The sequence below is a fragment of the Penicillium taxi genome (genome assembly GCF_028828555.1).
Source record: "Penicillium taxi strain IBT 34144 chromosome Unknown utg000005l_segment0_segment0, whole genome shotgun sequence".
NCBI classification, from domain to species: domain Eukaryota; kingdom Fungi; phylum Ascomycota; class Eurotiomycetes; order Eurotiales; family Aspergillaceae; genus Penicillium; species Penicillium taxi.
The window spans coordinates 1,682,104-1,706,341 of NW_026643207.1; the positions used below are offsets into that span (position 1 = coordinate 1,682,104).

Below are 24,238 nucleotides of genomic sequence, written 5' to 3' on the forward strand. Positions count from 1 at the left end.
TCAAGAGTTGATACTGTTGAAAATACAAATCAAGAAGTGAAAATAACTAATCAATTGTCGTTGTGCGCTCGTAACCTGGTATCACAAGAAAAAGAACCACAGGGCTGATAGAAGAGAAAATTATGAAGAGCCTATTAAACAGAGAGAAGAGCCAATTCCACTGACGCCAAAGGACCAAAGGCCAGATCAGAACCGGGCAAGTAGATAAGTAATACAGAGAGAAGGTAAGCGCTTTGACATGACAAAGATGATATGCACCAGTCAAGGCCCACTGCAGAGATGCAGAAGATGCGTTCCTTGAGTTGCAATGCAATAAAAATGCGGGATTGTGGTGAGCAAATCAAATGGTGTTGTGCTCTTAGTCGCTAGATGAATGCACCCCCTTTCCCCCGAAGTTCCAAGTCCCGCCGGCCGGCTCTTTCCTGTCCCCGATCCTGTTGAGAAGGAAAATGATCAAGATGCACCATGGATCGTAAAATGTAATTTCGCCCAGAACTGAAAACCCGCTCAAATATGTGCCATAGAGCAATGGGCTGCAATGGAGATAGTTCGTGAAAAAGGATATTATGTGAAGCAAAAAAGATAAAAGTCACAGTGGTGGCTGTGAGCTGGGAAATAAAATGCAGAATATGATGTAGGATGCAAGAAATTACTTTAACGCCGGGTAGAAAGGGGATTCTCACTACCTGAGTTGAGACGATCTCGAAGAAGTAAGAGAGGTCGGTTGGTGTCAAGTAGTCCCATCATCATTTGACCCAATTCATTATGCTTGATGGGCTTGGTGACGTAGTCATTAAAGCCTGCTCGGGCAGCGTGCTCAATCTGATCGGTCATTGCATTTGCGGATAGAGCCATGATAGGAATCTGCGGGTAATGGTTTTTCAATTCCCAGGCACGGATATCCCGACATGTATCATAACCGTTCTTGATGGGCATTTGAATATCGCACTGTGGAAGTATCAGTATAAGTGAAACAATGAAAGCGACATATCAAACGTACAATAATGAGAGAGTAGTAGCCCGGCTCTTTGGAGAAGACCATGTCGGTACACTCTTTTCCATTGGATGCTGTCTCGGACATCAATTTGATCTTGTCCAGATATTTCAACATGACCTATTTATACGTTAGCAGACCATAAAAGGCTTGAAGGAAATGTTCTGAGTTACATACACCGCGATTAGTCTCGTCATCTTCCACAAGCAAGATTCGGTATCCTTTATTCCCAAGTTGTTCTTTGACCATTTTGGACATAGTCTTGAAATTGTTGTTGATTTCTCGTGCCATGTCTTGATTGCGATCCTTGCTCAGTTCTCGCTTGCTTTCGGGGTCGAAAATTGTAGAGAAAGCCGAGGGCTTAACAGGCTTTGGTACAATAAAAACTTGTTTGCCAGTAGCCGCCAATGCCTTGACTTGAGGGCTGATTTGGCGTTTCTGGTACAAGTCTGAGATTATGACAACGACAGGAGCAGTTCTGGGATCGGATGCCGACATGTTTTGGATGACATCGAGTATATCATCCGTTGCAGGTAAGTTGAGAACCAGGTGAGTGCAATCTGCGTTAGTACCACTTTGCATCATGTCCTTCCACTCATCGACATCCGGCAAAGTTGTGATCTTGAATGGGATCTCATGCGGCACGACTTGTTCAATATGCTGCTTTGTGGCTGTGCGTGTGTTCTTGAGTGTACACAAAATGTAAATGGAGAAAGGTCCTTGAGAAGGGGGAATGATGGCCGGACCCAAAAATTTGCTGGGAGATGCTGCGGCCTGAATTGGCGCAGGGCGAATCGGCGCATCAACGACGGAATTGACATCAGGAACTACGTTTGCAGTTTTCTGAGATACTGTATGAAAGTTGCTCTGGTCTAGTGCTGGTGGCAAAGGCGCAGGTACGATATCTGGAGTCGGTAGAGCAGCTGACGCCATAGATAATGGAAGCGAACTCTTCGGTATGGAGACAGCTGATGCTTCACTAAGCATTGGGGACTGGGATGCGATGGAATCAAGTCCAGGAGAGATAGTTGATGGGTCTGAGAACCTTCCGTCAAAGGGTCGTAATGGCCCCAAAGTTTGCTGTTCGTAAGACGCCAGTCTGGAGAGTCCTGGTCTCCTGGAAGAAGTTGAAGATTGACGAAAAACTTGAGGTGATTCTGAAGGAGACGGAGGCTGAGGAGCATCAAGCTTAACGTTGAAAGAGAACTTGGCACCTTGGCCCTCTTGGGCGCTAGCTTTGAGCATACCTCCATGCATCTCCACTAGCTGTTTGGATAAAAATAGGCCCAAACCACTGCCTGCATGTTGTTGCGAGACAGTTTCTCCCACTTGACTAAACCTTTGCATAAGAAGTTCTGCATCCTGTGAGTTGAAGCCCTTGCCAGTATCCACCACTTGGAAGTTGAGGAAAATTTCGGTCTCTTTAGTCTTTGCGGACGCAGTTTCGCCGTGATAGAGACTGCAGCGGATGTAGATTTCACCTCGTGCAGTGAATTTCACGGCATTTCCAACAAGATTGATCAATATTTGGCGAATCCGGAATCTATCTCCAATGACCATTGATGGTACATCTGCATCCATTAAGTAATTGATCTCGAGACCCTTGTCAATCGCTCGGGATGCAACGGTGTCAATGACATCTTCGATCATGGACCGAACATGGAACCAGGAGATTACCAGGGACATCTTGCCTGCTTCGACTCGAGAGACGTCCAGAATGTTATCCACCAGTTCACGGAGATTAGTAGAACTGTTCTGGATGGTGTCAAGCATTCGTCGCTGGTCACTGTCAACTTGTGTGTCAAGAATAAATGGAATTGTACCAAGAATTCCGTTGAGGGGAGTTCTGATCTCATGCGACATGTTGCTAAAGAACTTTGTCTTGGATTCCATTTGGTTGTTGAGCTGGCGCATTGCTTTATTGAGATCTCGCTCGAGGTTCTTGCGGTCGTTGATGTCAGTGCAGGTGCCGTACCAAGAGGCTTCTTCGCTACCAAAGCTACCTATCTCAACGCAGACTAAGCGGACCAAGTGCCATCTGAAGTCACCCCCTCTTGAACGAAGGCGAATTTCTGTGGAGTAGAAGACGCGGCCATTCTCATCCTTTTGTAAAGAGGCCACCCCACGCTTCACAAGGTCGTTCAATGCATCTGAGACGGCATATATTTCAGCGAAAGATTGGGGTTGTGCATTATCTCTTTGGGCTGATTGGCTATTGCTGGGACTTGTTTGACGCTGCTTTTTGAGACATAGACCACCGCATTTCTCCAAGTCATCCGGATGAACGTGTTTGGTAAATCCGAGATCTGCGGCATCCTCAAGCCTCTGTCCTGTATACAAGTTCCATTGCTCGTTGACAAATATCAAGCCGCGTTGCTCTGTAGCTTCAAAGACTATTTGAGGGATTGAGTTTGAGAATGCCCTGTATTTTGCATCTGTGGCAAACTTCTCCCTCTCTTGGGTTGCTTTCAGTTCCGCAATATGCTGTTCGTGAATGTCAAGGAAGGAACCAATCCAGTAAAGGACCTCTCCGGCTGCGGATAGTAGAGGATTCGCTCGAAAGATAAACCAGCGGTACGCATTTTCATCGTTGTAACGTCTCACACGCACTCTTTCCGTGAACTGCGAGCCAGTGCGTAGCGCGATAGCCCACTTGTTGGACATGATTTCGCGCTCGTTGCTGTGGATGTTCTGCCAAATGTCTCGCGACTTTTGCTCCTGCGGTTTGCTCCTTCTGTAAGCATCAAATTTGGCATTGGTCCATATCACTTCGCCGCCCTGTGGTTTGGCCAGACAGAGGTGTAGAGGAATAGAATTCAACATCAGTTGCGCTATAGTGTCGGAGAATGGCCGAGGGAGCTCCCGTTGTAGCTGGGAATAATAAGATCCTGTCGAGGCCTGACGCGACGGCTGCGGGGCCGACGATAGAACAGTAGATGACCGCATTTCATGTAATGGGGATGCAGCAGTCAAACTAGGGTCATTTGCACTGTCTTCGGCAGTCATCCGGGGTCCAGGAGACGTGGGCGTGGATGACGCAAGGTTCACTCGAGATTTAGAAAGGCGATGACGATGCTGTGTGGGAGGCTTAGGATGTTGAACATTGAAATAACCGTCTGTCCCATCCCCAGAGCGGGGGTTAAGGCCCGGAGATTGGGTCGCCGAGCCAAATCCAAAGTGGCCATGTTCATACGGCGTTGCATAGCTTGACAAAGCAGGGCTGAATTTCATGGATGAGTTATCACTAGGGCTAGCAAGACTGGCTCGCGCTGACATAGAGTTATCATCACCGACAGAGTAGTTCATATGCCCACTCAGCCCTGCAACAAGCTCCATTTCGCTGCTCGCATCTGAAAAGGTGCCACCCAAACCTAGGAGATTGCCATATCGGGGTAGCTCGACCTTACAATTTAATTGTCGTTCGAGTTGGCTGTATTGCTGGGCTAGGCGGAATGAAGTCGTGAGATGTGGCATGAGTTGGGCAAGGGACTGTCGAAGGTTGGGTGGATAAGGTACAATGGATGAGAGTAGAGATATTACAGCGACCGGGAACCTCAGGGTTGGAGAAGCGCTTTCACCAGAGTGATCGCTGTACAAGAGCGGGATGTGAATAATTGTCTTTGAATGATCAATTCCAATTGCCTCCAACGGAAGTGTATTTGCGTAGTCATGTTCAGGCGGATTCTGTTCGAAGGCACCCTCATCCACAGCATGGCTCAGGAAAAAGGGATTTTGATCTGCATATGACCGTGGAGCTGGTGAAGGCGCAGGAGACTGAGACCAAGGTGATTGAGGAATCTGCTCGTATTCATCATACCGCCGTATTGAAGGCACGCAAAACATATTCATGTCCCCAGTTCCCTTGAAGCCAGACTCAATCTCTTCGGCAGTCGGAGTAACTTGGACCGTGTCTAATGGGCTCATAACCGAATGTTGCGGGTTTTGCATTGACTCTTCGTAGTCACGAGTAAGTACCACTGGACCGCTCCGTCCGAACAAACTAACGACGCCGGTTCGTTTGATAAGGGGGTCTGGTTCTACTTCTAGCTGCCTCAATGTTGGAAAGACTGTCAGTTGCATCATGCCCATGTACTTGTGTTGGTGTTCTTTCGCTTGGGCATGAGCCTTCGGGGTTTTTTCGGTGCTTGACAAAGGTGCCTCCGCACTTGGTGTTTCGACGATACGAGCATGTTTCTTTTCGAGCCTTCCTGTGGCCGACTTAAGAAGGCTATGGCGATCTTGATCTACCTGACCTCTGACATGGCCGAAGCCTGCAAAGGAGTGGCGTGATGAGAAAGACGGTCGGACTGGAGTGGCACCCTGAGGTCTAGATTGCGCGGCCGGTGCTCCGTTCTGCTTCTGGTTCCATTCGTCGCTCAATTTGCGCCCGCTGGGCCCGCTCGGGGTTTCTGGTGCAGTTCCGTTGTCCATGGTGTATAGATGATCGCTCTCTGTGGAACAGCTGGCGCGTGGATTAAAAGTCGCTTTCTGTCCCCATGGCACGTTCTCTAGGTCTGTCGCATCACCTGGAACAGCAAGTGATGCGCGCTCTGTGCCGTAGTCAGTACGCAAGATATCCACGAGATTAGACCACCATCTATCCAGTCCCGCATCCGCATTTAATTTCAGTACTAAATTGTAGATGTCAGGGCTCGGGAATTCTTCAAAAATATCCTTTGTCGGTGGCGAAAATGCAGCTTTTAAACCCAAAGGCTCCGTCGCAGAAATACTCGGGTCCTTGGCTGAATGGAATTCTGGCGATTTGTCTTTATCCGAAGGAAGTTTTAACCGGAACTGAGCCTGGCGTGCTGTTTGCTCAGGACTGGGATTCGGATGATGCGTCACTCTTGGAAATGGATAAGAAGGTGTTGGCTGGACGGGGTTCATTTGATCGTTGGTCTCGTCGGCCTTGATCGTTCCCGTAGAAGTTATGGGGTCGGCCTTTGGGGTTGGCTCAATCGAAGATGCAGATTTCGCAGAATCTGCAGTGGATGCAGAGGATAAGCGTCTTTTTCTGGGGGGATCGTTGACGTTGCTGGCCGATTGAGGTAGTGACGTATGGTGCTGGTTTTGTTGCATTTGCTGATAAACTAACAGTTCCTCCATCTGCCTACGAAGTTCCTGTAAGGTTTGCGAAGTTTTTCCCTGCTCTTCTTGCCGTTCGCTCCCCGATCGCGAATCTTCTGCAGCCGATGCCAGTCCCATAATATGCTCGACAGAGTCTCCACGTGAAAAATGAGGCATCCGAACTCCAAATTTTGCCGAAGCCTCTACTCCCATGAAAGCATCCAAGGAAGACCGGCGAGCATTTTCGACAAATTGCGGCGATCGGGGATGAATATTGTAAGGCTGTGATACAGATTCGGTCGGCGAAGGAAATGGAGGGCTCCTCCTGCTATGCACGTCCCCCATGTTCTCGCTCCTCCACCACTGCTCGATGGGGAATCTATTACTCCTGGGCGATGTCAGTATCGCAAGTCAGGATGAGTCGATCATGTCTCGGCCACAACGGTCGTTCTTCAAGGGAGTAAGAATCGATGAGGGGGGTGGGAGAAAGGGAGAAAGGAAACAAGATGAATAGAGGAAGATAGAGAGGCTGAAATAGAATAAAATCAAGATTGAAGATCCAGATTCAAGGTTCAAGGTTCAAGAAGGATAGGAGTGCAATGTATTTTGTTTGGAAAGTAGGTTGAGGGGTGGGTTTTTCGGAATCGGAGGAACAAGCGTTCTATGGAAACTGGCGTCAGTACCCGTGATCGACTTGTTAAGTGGATGAATAAATAATTAAAAGTGGATTCAAGGGTATGACGTAGTGGGCAGAATAGAGTTACTCGTTTATTATTACGTATTGAAATACAGTATAGTATTATATTAACTACTTCACTAGTATAAGACCTTCATGAAACAACTCCAAACACATCGTCTCTTGACTCGGTACTTACCGTACTTGAACTTGTCTGGGCCACTTTACCTATTTCCCCCTCTGAGTATGCCTATACCTTCCTTCTCATTCGCGAGTCAGACCACCTGGAACGTGCGTACAGATCATTTTCTTGGAATCAGCCGATTCTTTACCTAGTTAGTTAGGAATATAAAGCTGAGAAATTTGCCTTTCGTATTTATAACTCCTTCCAATTGTTCCTGCCCGTGATGTATCGTCTAATTTAGCCACTGGCCACTGAGACAAAACCAATTCAAGGCTGACCAGATTTACAAATCATCCATTAACTGATTAGGCAAATATTATGACCAAGTATTTCATCGTACCTTTGAATTCCAAGATTGTTGATCACTTTCGGGGCAACAAATCCAATAGGGTAAGGCCCAAAAAAAAAAAAACCAACGGGGTGGGTCATCACAACTAATATTGCATACCTACTTAGGTACCTAGGTAGTGAGGTCTACGGGGTATGAAGTAGTGAGACGGATCGCCTTCCAAGTTTGGAAATATGGGACTATTGATTTGACAGATGGTTATATTTTGGTTCCAAGATTACCGCGTTTCCTAATTCCCTATATCCACCTCTAGCTAGGTAATGCCAGGAGGAGAGGGGCGAAAATCAGGAATGAAAAATAATCCTTGGCATCAGGTTCCTGGGTCTAGATCTCTTGGGATATACAAATACCAGCTGAGAAGAGGGCGCATTGGTGGTTGTTCTAGAAGAACCGCTGACGATGATGGTCTATGAAAAGGAGAAGTGATCAACGGTGGAAGGGATTGAAGATGACACTTGCCCCCTTTCTGAAAAGAATAAATACGGGATGCGGAGTAGGGCTTCTTGTCGATCATCTAGGCTACCTCCTAAGTATTTAGTCAATTTAAGAGTTTTGATACCTAAATGTTCCAAGATTAGTTTATAAGGATGAACGGTGGGGAAACAAAGACGATTATATAGTGATTGCCTAGGGCTACGAACAAAAATGTACGTCATGGCTCGTGGCTAAGTGGACATACCTGGATAGTAAATGCTCAACTCCAGGCCCCAGGGCTATTTGACACCGTTCCCTCGGCATCTTCATTTCTTTCTAGGTAACTCTACCTGATATGACATTTGCCTATTTCTATCAGAGGTTGTTCCAAATGATCAAAAATTAGTGGGTCTTGGGAGTTTAACTGAAGGATTCTCCAAGTACAGTACTCCGTACGTAACCCTTGTGTAGTGAAAATGAAAATGAATAGATATTTGGGCATAGGCAAGAACTTCGGAAATAATAGTTAGGTAGATAAGCAATTTTAAAGATTTTACCTAAGTAGAAAGTATCCACACACTTTATGTAACTATGGCAATCCTCTATTTATATAACCGTCGACCGGGAAAAACCAACTCGGGATGAAAACCTTGGAATCTGCCATGTGGATCATAAAATTACCTACATCAGATATACAACTAAATACAGTACCGATGTAATAACTGCCCAGGTGAAATTATGATTCAAAATCAAAATATTGTGAGACCTAGGATGCTCAAGGGTTTTACAACCATCTGGATGGTTCCTGAGGACTAAGTACCCGCTCACGACCTCGGGAGCCTTGGAGATTTGCTCACATCTTTGGGACACTTCAGGTGAGTTGACATCCCCTGGTTGCGAGCAATTAATGACACAAACCGCACGTGGAACTCCGCATGATTGTGTCGTCTAGAAATTTTAAGAAAATCTGCCAGTGTCCCAATTGCCAGGCGTGGATTGTGGAGTCCACAGATCAACTCTTCAAGGATGAAATTTTTAGCTAACAGGCTATGTAGTCTTTTCGCGCAATTGAGCAGTGAAAACAGGGCACCATCTCATTCAGCGTCCTGGGTTCTGGGCACTTTGGTTTGACGCAGGAATTAGATTCAATACAACAAAGCTGGAGCCAAGGCTACGATATGCATTTGGAAAGCTTGGTAATCTTCTCTTCCTCGGTGTCATTTTTCTCGCTGTGAATCTGTGACTAAGCTAGCTTAGATATGTTTCATCTAATCTGCGGAGCGATTTCAAGTCCATGAAATCATATAGAGCTGAGCGTACCAAGATTAATGCAGCACCGCAGGCCGTTCTGGATAATGAGTGCTATAAGAGATGCGAGAAAACCCCTGAACCCAGGTGTTGTGAACAAGAGATCATTAATGAGAAGTCAAGACAGAAAGGAAGATTTTTGTATGTTCCATTGGAAGTCAAATAAAATAGATATTTTGGAGATTTGGGGAATATACTGTGTAAGAGAAATTAAAGATTCCACCTAAGCAGAAGGTACCCACATACTTCCAAGGTTTTGATTCTGGCAGGCACAGATCTTCAGGGCGGGAGATACTTATTAAAAACTAAACCCCACCGACATTCGATTCGGGTGGATCATCAATGATCGGGTATAACTAGTAACTACCTAGATAAGGGCGACTGATCAGCCCTGGAGTGAAAATTTGAAATTTGCAAATTGAAACTGAAAACTGAAAGCTGAAAACTGAAAACTGAAATTTGAAATTTGAAATTTGAAATTGATACAATCTAGATATTCACCGCCCTGTCAAATCTTTAAAGCACGCTTACATAATGCAATACCGGTCTGAAAAGGCAATGTAAGCCCTCGTAGAAATAGATTTTCCGTAGTTTGTCTCATGCACCGGGAATTCTTGTGCTCGTGATCAGCCCTGCATGGGTATCTCGATCTCTTTTTAATCCTTCGTTTCTGGCAACAACTCCGTCTCTTGAATTGGGGGTCTGATTAATTTCCGCTTTTCTCGATATCTCCAGCGCCGCTTCCGTCCTTCATGTTCTTCCCGTTAGTGTCCAACCCCGCCTGAAATTTCAAGGTGTGGCCGCACAGTCAAGGTATACAGATAGATATCTATAGTCATGGAGGAGAGTATTCTTCTCGGCGATGACTTGCCCCTTCCACCGGCTCGTCTTTATGAACGATTAGGCCAGTTGCCTGGCTATACTTGGGATCAGTCAACCGAGCCATTTCACTCTACTTATAATCACTGGCATATTCATGGGTATCGACATGGAATCGAATTAGATCTGTCAACACCTGTCGCAGCCTCATACGGCCATCACTCGTCCGGTCCGTCAAGCATCACCCGAACTTCGCCCCGCGCAGAACTACGTCCGGCAACTCGTACACAGAACCGAAGACCTAGTGATACAAGTAGCGAACTTTCATTCTCTAGACCCGACCAGGAACAGGAACAGGTTTGGGTCCCAGTTGTTGCCCGAGTCTCAACTCATGTTGTTAGACTGGAACGTGAATTTCATATGCTTCGGTCGATCGTGCAATCCTCAGATCCAGACTGCAATTACACTGTGCGACCGATTGATTTAGTGCGACTTCCTCCCGATCCCGGAGATGTGGGAACCCTCTTAGTGGCCATCTTCGAATCACCTGGCCATGATAAGCTGCGAGATTTAGTTACATTTGGCCCGGCGTCATTCGTGGCTGGAGCCAAGGGCGATAACAACATGACTCCAAACGAGCAGGTTGCACTATCAGAGTTTTTGGACTTTGCAATTGGCGCCTGTGACTGTCTAGAAATCATGCATTATGGTATGAAAACAGTGCACGGAGAGATTCGTGGAGACGCATTTCACTTCTCCGAAAATGGGACAGTCAAACTCTCCAATATTGGTAATGGCGCGAGGTCTTTTGACAATGTCTTGAGCGAAGGCTGGTCTTCAGTTTCCCGAGAACTCGGCGCTAAGTATAAGCTGCAATTTATTGCACCCGAGCAGACTGGAAGAATGCCGACCGAACCAGATAGTCGCACAGATATCTATGCTCTGGGACTTTTCTTCTGGTCTATGTTGGTTGGAAGGTTGCCCTTTGCGGGAGCTGATCCCGTTGAAGTTGTTCAGAATGTTCTCAGCAAGAAACTACCACCTATCACGTCAAAAAGATTGGATGTCCCGGATGCCCTCTCTGCCGTGGTTCATAAAATGACGCAAAAGGTCGTCCATGACCGTTACCACACAATTTCTTCCGTTAAGAGAGACTTGACACAAATAGCCCAACTGCTGGGTGACGGTGACATTGAATCCCTTAACAATTTCCAAGTTGCGAAACGAGATGTGTCTTCATTTTTCACCCTCCCCTCTCAAATGTTTGGCCGGCAAGATGAGTATGATGTAATCATGAACGTGGTTGAAAAAGTGAAGAAACGACATACGGCAGTCTCTGCACGATCTTTATCTCATAGCCCCAGCACAGCGCATGCTCTAGCTTCTTCATCATCCATCTCGGATGGACGTGTGGACAGTTTTGAGCTTGCTTCTGCTTCCAGTGACTCAGGATCCTTCCAACTCCCACCCAGGACAAATTCAAATGCCGCCAACTATCACCTCTCACACGTCAGCACTCAAGATTCAATAGCGAGTAGCGACACTTCAAGAAGTCAGGGAATGCCGACCCCAACGTCGGTACCGATCGCTAGCAGAGTAAAAAGCCCTTCAAATTCTCGAGGATCCACAAATATCGACCCTTCCAACCCTAGTCAACCGTCATCATATCCTTTTGTCCAGTCAGAAACGTTGAGCTCTCTTGGTAAACACAAGACCGGAGCAAAGTCTCGCCGTAACGGTCGTTGCGAGGTAATTACGATCAGCGGTGCTGCTGGTATAGGAAAGACAGATCTTCTAAACCGAGTACAACCTGTCATTCGGAAAGCTGGATATATAGCAATTACGCGCCTTGATCGCGCCAAGCGGGTTCCATTTGAGCCTTTTGCGAAGATTGTAGCTAGTCTCCTACGCCAAATATTTTCCGAACGTGATGTCAACACGGACTATCACAACAGTATTCGAGTCGCGCTGCGATCAATGTGGCCCACGCTGCACAAGGTGCTGGACCTCCCTGAACAATTGATGGCGCCGGGTGCAAAATACAAACCGTCCTCACCTAGGCCTTCAGTTGCTCAGCACATACTGAAGCAAGACGTTCCTGATTTTGATCGTGGTAAGCGCCTTCGCATTCCCTGGATGGACAAAGGTCAGTCGTCTGCCGATTTCTTCCTTTCAAACGCAGCCTCAAATAACATGCGCTTGATGGATATTTTCGTTGAGATTTTGAGAACTTTATGCCAGCTCAAGTTGATTACTGTGTGCTTGGACGACCTTGAATTCGCAGATGATGAGACTTTAGAGCTGGTTTTAAACATCATCCGAGCGAAATTGCCATGCGTGCTCATACTCACAAGTCGCAAGGAAGAGATCCCCTCTGAGAACATAAAGACACTGTTTGAATTGAATCATTCCAACATTACTCGCATCGAGCTTGCACCACTGAATGAAGATGATATCGTGAAATTTGTGGCTGCGGCAATGCATCAGGAGCAAAATACTACATTGACTCCACTCGCTGCTGTCATCCAGGAAAAGAGTCATGGTAATCCCTTCTATGTGCGGGTGATGCTAGAAACCTGTTACCGCAAGAACTGTATCTGGTATTCATGGAAGGATTCAAAGTGGCTGTTCGATCTCGATCGGATTTTTACTGAGTTTGTGGCTCCTGTATATGGTGAGGGCTTGGGTCTTGGCTTCCTTACCAAGCGTCTACAGGAAATACCAGCGGCTGCGCGATCAATCCTTGTTTGGGGCGCTCTTCTAGGAAGCCCATTCTCGTTCTCCTTGGTTCAAAAGCTTTTGACAAGTGAATTCCTCTTTTCAATGGATGACGATGACATGGACTTCGATCTCAAGTCCCCGAAAAATGTCACATTGATCAGGCTATCAGACGAAGAGATTGTTGTTGGGTTACAGCATTTGGTTCAGGCAAACCTCTTGGTTCCTGGGAAGACTGATGATGAATTCAAGTTTGGAAATGATCGGCTCGCGTCAGCTGCCATGTGTTTGAGCGAGAGCCAAAATATAGAGAAGATGCATTACGTTCTTTCACAGGTCCTGATGAAATACTATCATGACCACCGAAGTCGCTATTCGATGGCCCAACATGTTGCCCTCGCTTCTCGCACAATTAAGACCCATGTTCTTCGAAGAGTCGATTACCGAAGAATCTTATGGGATGCGGGACAGACTGCTGCTCAGTCCGGTGCCCGGCCTACAGCTCTGTGGTACTTCCGCCACTGCATTGCACTGCTCCAAGACAACCCTTGGGATGACTACCAAGAGGATGTCTATCACGATGAAACCATGCGCATTTTCATTGCCTCCGCCGAAATGTCTTGGTCGCAAGGTCAAAATGATGATGCTCTTGAGTTGATCGAGGCTGTTTTCACTCATGGCAAAGATGCGGTCTCCAAATCAAAGGCCTGGATCATCAAAGCTAAAATATTTGCCCAAATGGGTGACCATCATCGATCAATGGAGGCGCTACTCACTTGTCTTGACGAGCTTGGTGTTCATCTTCGTGTTCCTACTTCTTTTGAACAATGCGATACCGCGTATCTCAAGTTGAAAGTATATCTCGAGTCGACGGACTTGGAAGCTATTGCTCATCAGCCTATCAGCAAGGATCCCAATCTAATCACCATCGGTGCTGTTATGGCCGAGGCGATGTCTGTCACTTATTGGGACGATGCACTGACATTTTATCGAATGGCAATTGAGATGATGCACATTCATATCTTCAGGGGCGGGTTCACCCAAATCTCAATAGGCTGCTCCCACCTTGCCATGATATCATTGAGTCGCTTCAAGGACCTTGAATATGGCGCAAAGCTGAGCGACTTCTCTCTCGCCCTACTAGAGCGCTGCTCGGAGCTGTGGACTCAGAGTAGAGGGTCCATTGTTCACAGCCTTTACGTTAGCCACCTCCGCCTTCCTATTGCTACGACGTTACCTACCCTAGATGCCTCACTTGAGCTTTCTTTCATCATGGGTGACCCCTATATTACGCTGATCGGCATCTCATCTATGGCCATGACTAGGCTTTACCTGGGTCACGACTTGGCTCAGATAGAATCATTTTGTGCGGAAACTCCTGATGATATCCCAAACTGGCTACATGATACTCGTGGGGGTGCCAGCCTACTGGCAGTGCGGCAGGTTGCACGAGCTCTCCAAGGCAAAACAGAAATTCGATCAGCCGAAAATGTCATGTCTGATGAAGAACACAGGACAAGCTCCTATCTGGCCTACTTGGACGCCAATGCCAGTAATGTCGACAGGCCTCGCGATATTTACTACGGCCTCGCCATGATTCCTTTGACACTGTTTGGCCACCATTGCAAAGCGATTGAGGTTGGCACATATATACTTGAGACGGCGCCCAGGCTCTGGTCTGTTCGTGTGAAGTACGTCATCTACTTCTACTTATCAATCTCTATCCTCACTCTGCACAGTGACTATCCTGATCGAGGTCACTTGGAGGGGAAAATGAAGATGATTCTCCAGTATAAGTCCGAAATCGATTTTGCTCGAAGGTGCTCTGATGCAAACTACGGCATGTGGTCCTTGCTACTCGAAGCCCTTATCGCTGAAGCTCGAAATGACCATGGCACCGCAACGCAGGCATTTGAGGCTGCTCTTGACCATTGTCAGCTTCATGGATGGCCTCTAGAAGAGGCGCTGGCGCTCGAGTTGCAAGCCGAGTTTCTGATCAGACGTGGGGCGAAACGGGCAGCACGTTCTATGATGCAGGACGCCATTACTGCATGGAGTTCCATTAGCGCATCTGGAAAAGCGGCAATGCTTCAAGAGAAACACGAATGGTTAATCAAAACAGCGATATCATCCAAAATGGTCGACACTGGATGCCAAACTACTGACTCACTGCTTGAGATCAGTCATGATGTTGCCGCGCAAGAGGAAATTGCTCTTCCTTCACAACTCGAGGACGAGAGAAGACAGCGATGGATCGAACAGAATGGCGTCACAGCAGGCGAAAGGTCCATGGATATTTCAGGTGTTGGTCTAGATATCATTGACCTATCTAGTATTCTTGAGTCTAGTCAGGTCATGTCCTCTGAGCTTCAAATTGACAACCTCTTCACGAAGATGCTCGAAATCATCCTAGAGTCATGCAATGGTTCTGACTTTGCAGTCATCGCCACTCACTTTGACGAGCAAGGGTTTGCAATTGCAGCGGCGGCGGATGCTGATAAGGGCCAGATGTCGTATGCGGAAGGTCTTCCATTCGCGGAGTTTGACAGCCGAATGGCCCAAGAGATTTCACACTATGTCATGCGTACAAAGGAAGAGGTCCTCGTTCATAACGTGCTTGAAGATGAGCGGTTCTCCAACGTGAGCGAGGCCTACCAGGAAAGTTTTCCGCTGGGCCGGTCTGTCATCGCGCTGCCCATCGTCCAGGCCAATAATCTTCTTGGAGTCATCCACTTGGAAGGAAAGCCGAACTGGTTCACGCAGCGCAATGTTGTAGTACTGCACTTGCTTTGCAACCAGGTCGGAATTTCTCTCTCGAATGCCTTGCTGTTCCGTGAGATCCGCAAGGTCAGCGCCAAGAATGCTTCAATGATCGAAACGCAGAAGCGAGCTTTGGCACAAGCACGAGAATCAGAGCAAAAGGCGAAGGTGGCAGAGGCGGAGGCCAAACACAACGTGAAACTCAAAGAAGATGCTGCACGTGCCAAATCCATCTTCCTTGCAAACATTTCTCATGACCTTCGCACACCAATGAACGGAGTGATTGGTCTCTCGGAGCTATTGAAAGGCACCAGGCTGGACAAGGAGCAAGATGAATATGTCGAGTCCATCCGTGTCTGTGCTGACACACTGCTCACACTTATCAATGACATTCTTGATTTCTCCAAGCTGGAGGCTGGCAAAATGAAAATGTCTATAGTGCCGCTTAATCTGAAAGAGACAATATCAGAGGTCACCCGCGCTCTCCGATACACCCACCGAGAGAGAGGTTTGGACACAATTGAGGATCTGGAACGTGTCCCTCCAGAGCTAGTCGTTCTTGGCGATCCTGTTCGTTTGCACCAGATTTTCATGAACCTCCTCAGCAACAGCTACAAATTCACACCTAAGGGGTCTGTCACAGTTAGGGCAAAGGTTGGACGCGAGGGTAAAGGGCGTGTTCGCCTGGAATGCTCTGTATCCGATACTGGCATTGGTATTCCCGAAGAACAGAAAGCACGACTTTTCCGGCCTTTTTCCCAGGCTGATCCATCAACAGAAAGATCATATGGCGGTAGTGGATTGGGTCTTAGTATCTGCAAGGCAATCATTGAAGATGTCCTTGGCGGTGCTATCTGGCTTGAGTCGACTGCCGGAGTTGGTACCACGGTGACATTCCACCTGGTCTTCAACAAAGCGCCCAAAAAGACAGCTGTCAAGACCCCGTGGTCTCAGGACCTAAAGCACGCAGAGAGCAAGGCAGCTCCTCGAGCTACAGCTCGTGATCTGACCCAGATTCCCCGTGATCAGATCCGAGTGTGTATAGCCGAAGACAATCCAATCAACCAGAAGATCGCGGTCAAATTTGTGACTGGTCTTGGTCTCCAGTGTGAGGCCTACAGCGATGGACAATTAGCGGTAGATGCGTTGCGAGCAAAATCTAAAGAGGGCAACCCATTCCATGTTGTCCTGATGGACGTCATGATGCCCACACTCGACGGATACAACGCAACGCGCGAGATCCGTCGAGATACAGATCCAAATGTCAACGAGGTACTGGTAATCGCTATGACTGCCAGTGCTATTGAAGGCGATCGGGAGAAATGCCTCGAAGCCGGCATGAACAACTATCTCCCTAAGCCGGTACGATCGCCAATTTTGAGTGAGTTGCTGGACAATTACCTCGCACCGGTACCATCCCACCCACGAACGCGCATGGCGATCAGAGAGAAAGCATCTAGAGGAAATACTGCCCGCGATACAGGTACGCCAACCAGCCTTTCTTCAATAGGGTCAGACGAAGCAAAATTTCCTCCAACCCCAAAGTCCGAGACAAAATGATTTTACATTATTCCAGATGATACCCTACAAAGTTGCTCCTAATTAGAATGAGAGGCGTCACCTTGAATCTTGTTCTGTGAACTTGATACTTAGGTTACGTTTTCACGTTTGTATTTTTTTTTTTTTTTTTTTTTTTGTTTGGAATCACCCTGGGGAATTTGGGATTGTCGGAGTTCTAAGTTTCTCATTGGCTTCACAATTCTTTTGTTTGGTTTCATCGCGATGGAATCTACCTGATTCACGAGTTTCATGATGGAGTTGGAGTTTTTATTATCTGTACATGCAGGCATTGAGCCTCAGCATGGATTTATTTTCTTATATTCCCCCATCTTTATGTATTGTATCGTACCCAGGGCTCTTTCACCACAGCTTTCAAATGTTATAAACACTTCGTCCAGAAAAACGTACTTGAGACTTAATTTCATCCAATGATGTAATTTACTCGAAGTAATCATATTTTGTGCATTCTATGTCATGAAGCATCATACCAACCATTTACAGGTCTACTACTCTCATCTGTCAACTCCAGTTATTTAAGCGCGGCGGCCAAAGACACGGAAGCGCTTGACACCACCATCCGGCACAAGGGTCAGCTTGACGTAGGTAAAGACCTGAGAGTTCTCAGCATCAAATGTATGCTCGGTATCAGCCTGACAAGACTTATCGCCCTTAATAATTTCAACCCAGCCCGGGTTCTCAAAAGTAGGGGCACCGTTACCAGCAACAAGGCCGTGAACGCGGACAGCGTGCGGGAAATTACCACGAAAGTCCTTGGTATCGACAACAACGTTGGACACGGATCCAGGAACACCAAGCTGGATAATAGCCCAGTCAACATGGCCAGCACCACGCGAGCGAGCAGTCTCCCACCCATCTCCCATATCCTTACCACGACCAGGTAAAATAATATTAGAAGCGGGTGTGTAGTGCTGGTCCGAAGCATCTAGAACCAAACCACCCATAAGAGCAGACGAAAGCTCCTCAACGGTGTCGGATTGTGTATTAGGGGGAGGAGGTGGAACAGCATGGCCGTACAAACGAAGACGGGCAAATCCACCATCAGGGTACATCAGCAACCGGACATGGGTATAGGGGGCCGGGTTCTGAGCATCATAGGGAATCTTCCAAGCACGGCGCTGTGACGGGCCGCATTCTGACACAGGGAGAACAGTGTTCCATCCATTAAAGCTCGGGCTTGCGATCTGGTCATCTGTGATTCCGCTGCCTTCTGGTGCGTAAATGGCCTGCAGCTCGGCCTTCTCGCCGTAGTTTCCAGTGAAGAATGCCGTGTCTACTTCGACTCCTTGAATTGATCCCGTTACGCCTAGCTTGATTACTACCCAGTCGTAGGGGTCTTGGTTGTGACGACGGGTTTCCCAGCCGTCGTACCAGGCGCCGGTGTGGATGAATACGCCCGGACGAGAGATGGCTGGTGTGGGGGTGAGGAGGTTATCGGCTGAGGCGAAGAAGTCATTTGAACATGCTAGAACTTTTGTGTTGAGGTTGCATGAGGCTAGATTGGTTGTGTGAGCGAACACCTTGTCGATATCAGCTGAGGGGACTTGTTCCATATTGAATTATAGGTAGAGTATATAGATCAAGATTGTAGAGTGAAAGAAAATGAAGGTCCAAGGAAGGGGATGACTCCAATACTTAAATCAGTGGAGTTTATTGATAAGAGTATCTATTACTAGCAGTATGTACTCCTCGGGGCCCCCATATAACTGTTATCTTGATCCATTATAATAACTATACCAGAGCCAATAGAATCTATTACAGTCATTATAATTTTCCGGGTTCCACCGAGTCGCATTATGGAAGTCCGGTGGTGAACACCGATAATACGAGAGGCCGGAGTTCTTTTCGGAGCTCAAGCGCTGCCCCACAACTATCGGAGGTCTCCGATTATCGCAGTTTTCCGATCTTCCACATCTACTCTATTGACATAGATCCAGTGAGTTGCAGATACAGTATTGCAGTGCCCTGTACGGAGTACTCAAGAAGCAGCTGATACAAATAGCACAACTATCATTGATCAATCCTCTCGAGATTGGGTCAATCGAAACAGTATCGCCATAATACCCACCTTATACCGCCACATTGGTCATGACCTTAATATGAGGTTACTGTATGGCCAATACTGCAATATTTGATTCTTAGGTAAGGTCAATTATCCAAGATTGTGAAAGCTATGAAAAGTCGCTTCTCAAAAACAACCTGGGCAGTGATGATACGATTTTGGTTTGCCCAGGTGGTGCTTGATGGTCTGATAAAAAGTCAATTATGTGACACATTCCATAGATAGTATCCCGAGGTCCATGGAGGACTGCTTGTGCAACAACAAGCGGAACCACATTCGAGTCCAGCCAACTGCTGAGAATTTTGGAAGCATCCGTGGAAGCATCGGAATAAACGAAGGGATTGAAGGACATAGGCTAACACAGGTCTATACTAAAATGAGATATTGTCTGGCATGGAAAGAGTGGTGAACGTTGTACCCATTCGAAGTATGAACAGAATGAATCTTGCAAGGAAAGGTTTCAACCCTGAAGCTTTAGCAAACGAAGACATCCATATCATTCCAAAAAGAAGAATCCAACAAGCAACACAGCTTTCAGCTAAACGAATTAAAATAAAAACATCCATCGCTAAAATCTCTTGGTCCAAAACTCCTGCAATGTCTTTTATATCGCCTTGCTATATGAATGTAGGCAAAAGCCAGCAACGAAAAGCACTTTTGTTTCCAAGCTTGGAAGGCTCGGTCAATTTATCTCTCAGACTTCGTTGCAAGCTTCTCTAGCTCCTGATACCGCCACGCACATTGCGTAATTTGTCTTCTATCAAACGCAGACAGGGTTTCTCCCTTATCCACAATTTCCTTCTGGGTATCTCTAAGCATTCCCCAGCGTTTGAGAAGCTTACCCTGAGCATCAGAGACCGAAGCCAGGTTATTGTCGTGCGAAGATGTACGTTCGTCGAACGTGGCTTGATATAGTAGTTTTGCATGGAAGTAGGCCATCTCGGACTCGTCGTAAGTGACACCTTGTGCTTCAGGTATTGTTGTGTCTTGAAATCCCTTGGGAGGCATAGCGGGAGATGAAACGGCTTGGGTGGCGATTTCTAACAGAGTGTTGTTCTCTGGATGGGTGGCAGTGGACGGGAGAGTGTGTTTAAAAGGGTGAACCTCGTATATTCACGGATACGCGTATTTATATAACATCTGGGGCGACAAATGAGGACTCGCAGGAATGGACTGCTCTTGGAGCAAGCAAAAATCAAAATCACGACTTCGGAAAGTCAACTGGATATCAAATAATGGAAATGACCGTCGAAAGAGCAGATGAAGAGGAATGTGGGTTTGAATGTCCTTAATTATATTGTATCAAGCTTTTTGAACATCTTGGCCTGTGAAGAAGAAACAATCTGGGTTTGCCATCCAGCAACATTAGGCCACATTAGGGTGATACCAAGGGGAGGGGAAAAGGAGACTACGAAACACCCCTCAACGGTGCAGCGCAGAGAATGATAGGCAGGACCAATCCATCCCGAAAAAAAATCAGGTCGAAAAATATCAAGCCTAGGTCAACGGGTACTTCTAGATATCGTTCGTTGGGGCAACCTTTTTTCAAATTCCATCATTTAACCTCCCTATATGCGACTGCAACATGACTCGATCAGGCTGAGCAATATCATAACATGCTGTTTGTTTTGATGAAGGAATCATAAAGGTGTCATCTGTCTCGTGATGCGAGCCAATTGACTTGACTGAGGCGCTATCTAACTTTCTCATTGGTAGTTTAATGGTAACACAGCTCTGCCTCTACAATCCGCACAACCGGACATCCATGGGCAGATTCTGCTGGATCAAGAGGCATGTCGGTAGCAAAATTCCCGTCTTGGTCTGTACGGTTGCGTTGGCATAGCCTTGTCCGTGCGTCAGGGTTAATGATACCACCTCCCAAGACTCTGAGAATTAAGGTGAGCCGTTTTGAGGCTGATTATGCTGATGACAGAGGCTCCCTACGAATCTATGTAGGAATAAGAATGGCTCTCTATTCTAGCTGGGATGGCCTTGTCATAATTTCCCACGAGGAGAAAACATGACTTAGGTCTCAAGTAGACTTCTGATCTCTCATGTATTACACAAATAGAGTTGATGTAGTCTGCCAGTCATCGAGCATACCCGCTGTCTCACATTTGTCTCTACACTGCTTTATTCAGGTAAGCATTACCTATCAAACTTGGCCTTTTTTACGTAGGTGGCATTAAGGAACTTTCGATCTCTGCATGGAAAGCTTGGACAGGACCTCGGGAGTATCGTATCTAGGATCATATCTAAGAACAACATCAAATGCAAGGACACTCAAAAAAAAGTAAACCATACCTATCAAACACTAGAATACTCTACGGATAAAAGACAGCTATTCAAGTCTAAATACCTACCCGGCTGAAATGCTGAGATCTCCCTTAGAGTCAAATTCCAAGATTCTCTCCACAGATAAATCTACTTTGGTGATGGAAGCCCTGGAGACTCCGGATCTAACATCGTGCTGTATAACACTAACTCAACCCATACCTCCAAAGTCATCAAACTTGCCGTATCAAGGGTGCTTCCTTAAATAACTAAACACCCGATCAAGCCTGCAGTGTATCGTGCCATCTGTAACACTATTTATGCAAGAAGTTCATGACCATATCTTCATTCTTCTCAGGCACGCATGATCAAAACTCGAAATAAGAAATCTCCTTTATCAGATAGAACAACAGATTTCAAATCAAGGAGACTGCATGGGTCAATGTATGAGCCACTGAAAGGATGACTAACCTAGCAATTGAAAACAATACCCGAAGCATTCGTGTAACAATGACTTCTACCTCTCTGGGCAGGTTCTAAGATTTGATTGAAATTAGGTCTAGTAATGGGGCTGTTCGGAGAAAGGAAAACTTTTTTTCGTAGAATTGACGCCTTCCTAGGTAAGTAGAAGTCTTCGTTATGCGGCTGAAATAAGAGATGTGGATAGATCAGGGCTGAGAAGAATCTGAATACTAGAAGAATGGTACAGGATAAATCGAGAGTGTTATTCCAAGTCATTCTTTACAGAGAAAAATGTATAAATATTGGCGATCAATCTTCCGATTTTTCTCATTTCTGCGCTAAATCAGAAAATAGAAGACGGAAATGGTGCAACAGAACAAGCATGTCCCCGACGGGCTAGCACGTCTGCATGATGCGTCTAGGCCAACGCTGTTTCATATTGCCAGAATATTCATCTAAATAACATTTGAAAGTGGCAAGGACAATTTGTTAACCTTCATAAGAAAGTATTTATAGATTAGCTAGGTAGATAGCTACCAAGGCACCCCTATTCATGGATACCTATACCTAAGGAGGTACTGTCAGAGACCTTGGGATACATAAAAGTACATATCTATTTATAGATCAATCAATCAATCTTTGAAGTTAGGATGAATGCAGCTTGATGGATTCACATGAGAAGACCTGCATTTTTTTTCCATCGAAAATTTTACCATAGAATCAAGAGGTCCATAGCTGTAAAAAAAAAAGGATTTCAAGAGAAGGGTTCATCAATTGATATGACGGATACCCGAGAATCTGGCCTGGGGGTACACTAAATACTTAGCGAAGGACCTTCGCTATAGCCCATTAACCCTATTTTTAGTGTAGAGAAGGCTGTAAGCGTAGGCGCGGGATGACATCGGGGAATATCAATTAGTCGACGATAGTAAAATTGAATTGTTAACATCTTATAGGGTAAATAGCTAAAATCAATCTTAGTTTCAATCTTGGAAGAATAATGGCTTCTCTGGCTCCATGTGTCGTTTTCGGCCAAACTTCGGCAATTTCTCGTCCAAGGTTTCCAGCGCTGCCTCGATTACTTTTCATACCAGGTAAGTGAAAAATATGGCAGGATTGAGATTTGAAGGCTCAATAAACTCGGATGGAGTGGTAGGAAACTAAAGTCAATAACTGTCAACATATGATGTCCTTTTCTCTTCAAGGTGCCACAGTGATACCATTTAAGTAGACCATTGCGATCTTCTTATCAGTCCCCGCAGTCCACGCCAACTGAGGGGAATCGATGGAACACTTCGATTCTTGATCTCTCAAGCTGTCACGCGGTTCGACTTAACATCATGGCTGAAGAGCGGATCAAACTAACACTGAAAGGTAGTCCTCGAGAGGTATGGCTTTCTTTTCTAGACAACTTTATGAGTGAACAACTGCGACTGACCTACTTTAAGATTGGCGTTGAACATGGCCGGTCACTGCGAGAGCAGATTCATAGCCAAATCAGCATATACGATGCCATGTTCCAATCCACTTCGAAGCTTGGCTGGCCTGATGTCCGCGAAATAGCGAAGGAGTTCAAACCTGCTCTTGAGAAACTAGTTCCTCATATATATGCCGAGATTGAAGGAATCTCCGAAGGGGCCGGTTTAGATGTGCTCGATGTGATTGCCCTTAATTGTCGCAGCGAGATTGCCCTCGGGAAATTTTCCGACGGCTGCACATCATTATCCTGGAAGAAGAGTAACACTGCACGAATCCTGGCACAGAATTGGGACTGGACTGGAGATGTGTCGAAGAATCTGGCCCTGGTCACTATTGAGCAGACTGGGAAACCTACCATTTATATGGTCACGGAGGTGAGTTATTTGCCTCATGTGGCATGATAGTCATACTAACATTGAAATATTACAAAGGCCGGTATTGTTGGTAAGATTGGATTCAACTCTGCTGGAGTTGGGACCTGTTTGAATGCAATTCGTGCAAAGCCGATGATCAGCAGCAAACTGCCCATCCATATCGCGCTACGACTGTGCCTGGAAAGTTCATCGGTCGAAAACGCTGTGAAGACTCTCGAGACTCTTGGTGGTGTCTCTTCGGCTCAACACATCCTCATCTCTGATAGTAAGTCGGCCTTGGGACTCGAGCTGTCGCCAGTGGGTAACAAGTATCTTGTCGAGGACTCGTTTGGTCTCATCGGGCACACGAATCACTTCCTTGAGAACCGCTATGTGGATGAAACACAATGGTTATCTGGTTCCCCTATCAGATTGAAAAGAGTGAAGCAGTTGGCACAGGAATTGATTTCAAATGGGGTGAATGGCGATGGGATCAAAGCCGCCTTGCTACGTGAGCGCATCTTCTCGGACACATACAATGATCCTCAGTCAATATGCTGCCGAGAGGATGGGGCCCGCCCCATGCCAACGCGTACTCTGTTCAATATTGTGATGAACTTGGATCCGGACAACCTTGGTGCTGAGGTAGTATTTGGTCGCCCGGGAACTGAGGAGGAAGGACCAGTCTTGAAATTGCCATGGGCCTGAATCATCTCACCCGCAATGACTTTGGAAATGGAT

The 24,238-nt window shown here is 46.4% G+C and overlaps 5 protein-coding genes across 5 annotated transcripts; 2 read left to right on the plus strand and 3 right to left on the minus strand.

The window, feature by feature from the left end:
* Positions 1 to 654: 654 nt before the first annotated feature.
* pkhB (putative sensor histidine kinase/response regulator) lies at positions 655 to 6,424 on the minus strand (the record flags this gene model as incomplete). Its single annotated transcript, XM_057210620.1, has 3 exons — positions 655 to 948; positions 1,001 to 1,114; positions 1,172 to 6,424. Coding segments are annotated over 3 exons (5,661 nt in total), but the record flags the coding sequence as incomplete, so codon positions are not given.
* A 3,405-nt stretch (positions 6,425 to 9,829) lies between these two features.
* N7495_007970 (putative sensor histidine kinase/response regulator) lies at positions 9,830 to 16,849 on the plus strand (the record flags this gene model as incomplete). The annotated part of the gene is made up of 1 exon (XM_057210621.1): positions 9,830 to 16,849. The coding sequence occupies one exon, from the start codon at positions 9,830 to 9,832 to the stop codon at positions 16,847 to 16,849; it is 7,020 nt and encodes a 2,339-aa protein (XP_057060164.1).
* Positions 16,850 to 17,382: 533 nt separating this feature from the next.
* On the minus strand, positions 17,383 to 18,420 carry N7495_007971 (allantoicase; the record flags this gene model as incomplete). The annotated part of the gene is made up of 1 exon (XM_057210622.1): positions 17,383 to 18,420. The coding sequence occupies one exon, from the start codon at positions 18,418 to 18,420 to the stop codon at positions 17,383 to 17,385; it is 1,038 nt and encodes a 345-aa protein (XP_057060165.1).
* A 1,196-nt stretch (positions 18,421 to 19,616) lies between these two features.
* N7495_007972 (uncharacterized protein) lies at positions 19,617 to 19,937 on the minus strand (the record flags this gene model as incomplete). The annotated part of the gene is made up of 1 exon (XM_057210623.1): positions 19,617 to 19,937. One exon carries the CDS (start codon positions 19,935 to 19,937, stop codon positions 19,617 to 19,619), a length of 321 nt encoding a protein of 106 aa, XP_057060166.1.
* A 3,068-nt stretch (positions 19,938 to 23,005) lies between these two features.
* On the plus strand, positions 23,006 to 24,205 carry N7495_007973 (putative acyl-CoA:6-aminopenicillanic-acid-acyltransferase; the record flags this gene model as incomplete). Its single annotated transcript, XM_057210624.1, has 2 exons — positions 23,006 to 23,518; positions 23,576 to 24,205. 2 exons carry the CDS (start codon positions 23,006 to 23,008, stop codon positions 24,203 to 24,205), a joined length of 1,143 nt encoding a protein of 380 aa, XP_057060167.1.
* Positions 24,206 to 24,238: the final 33 nt, after the last annotated feature.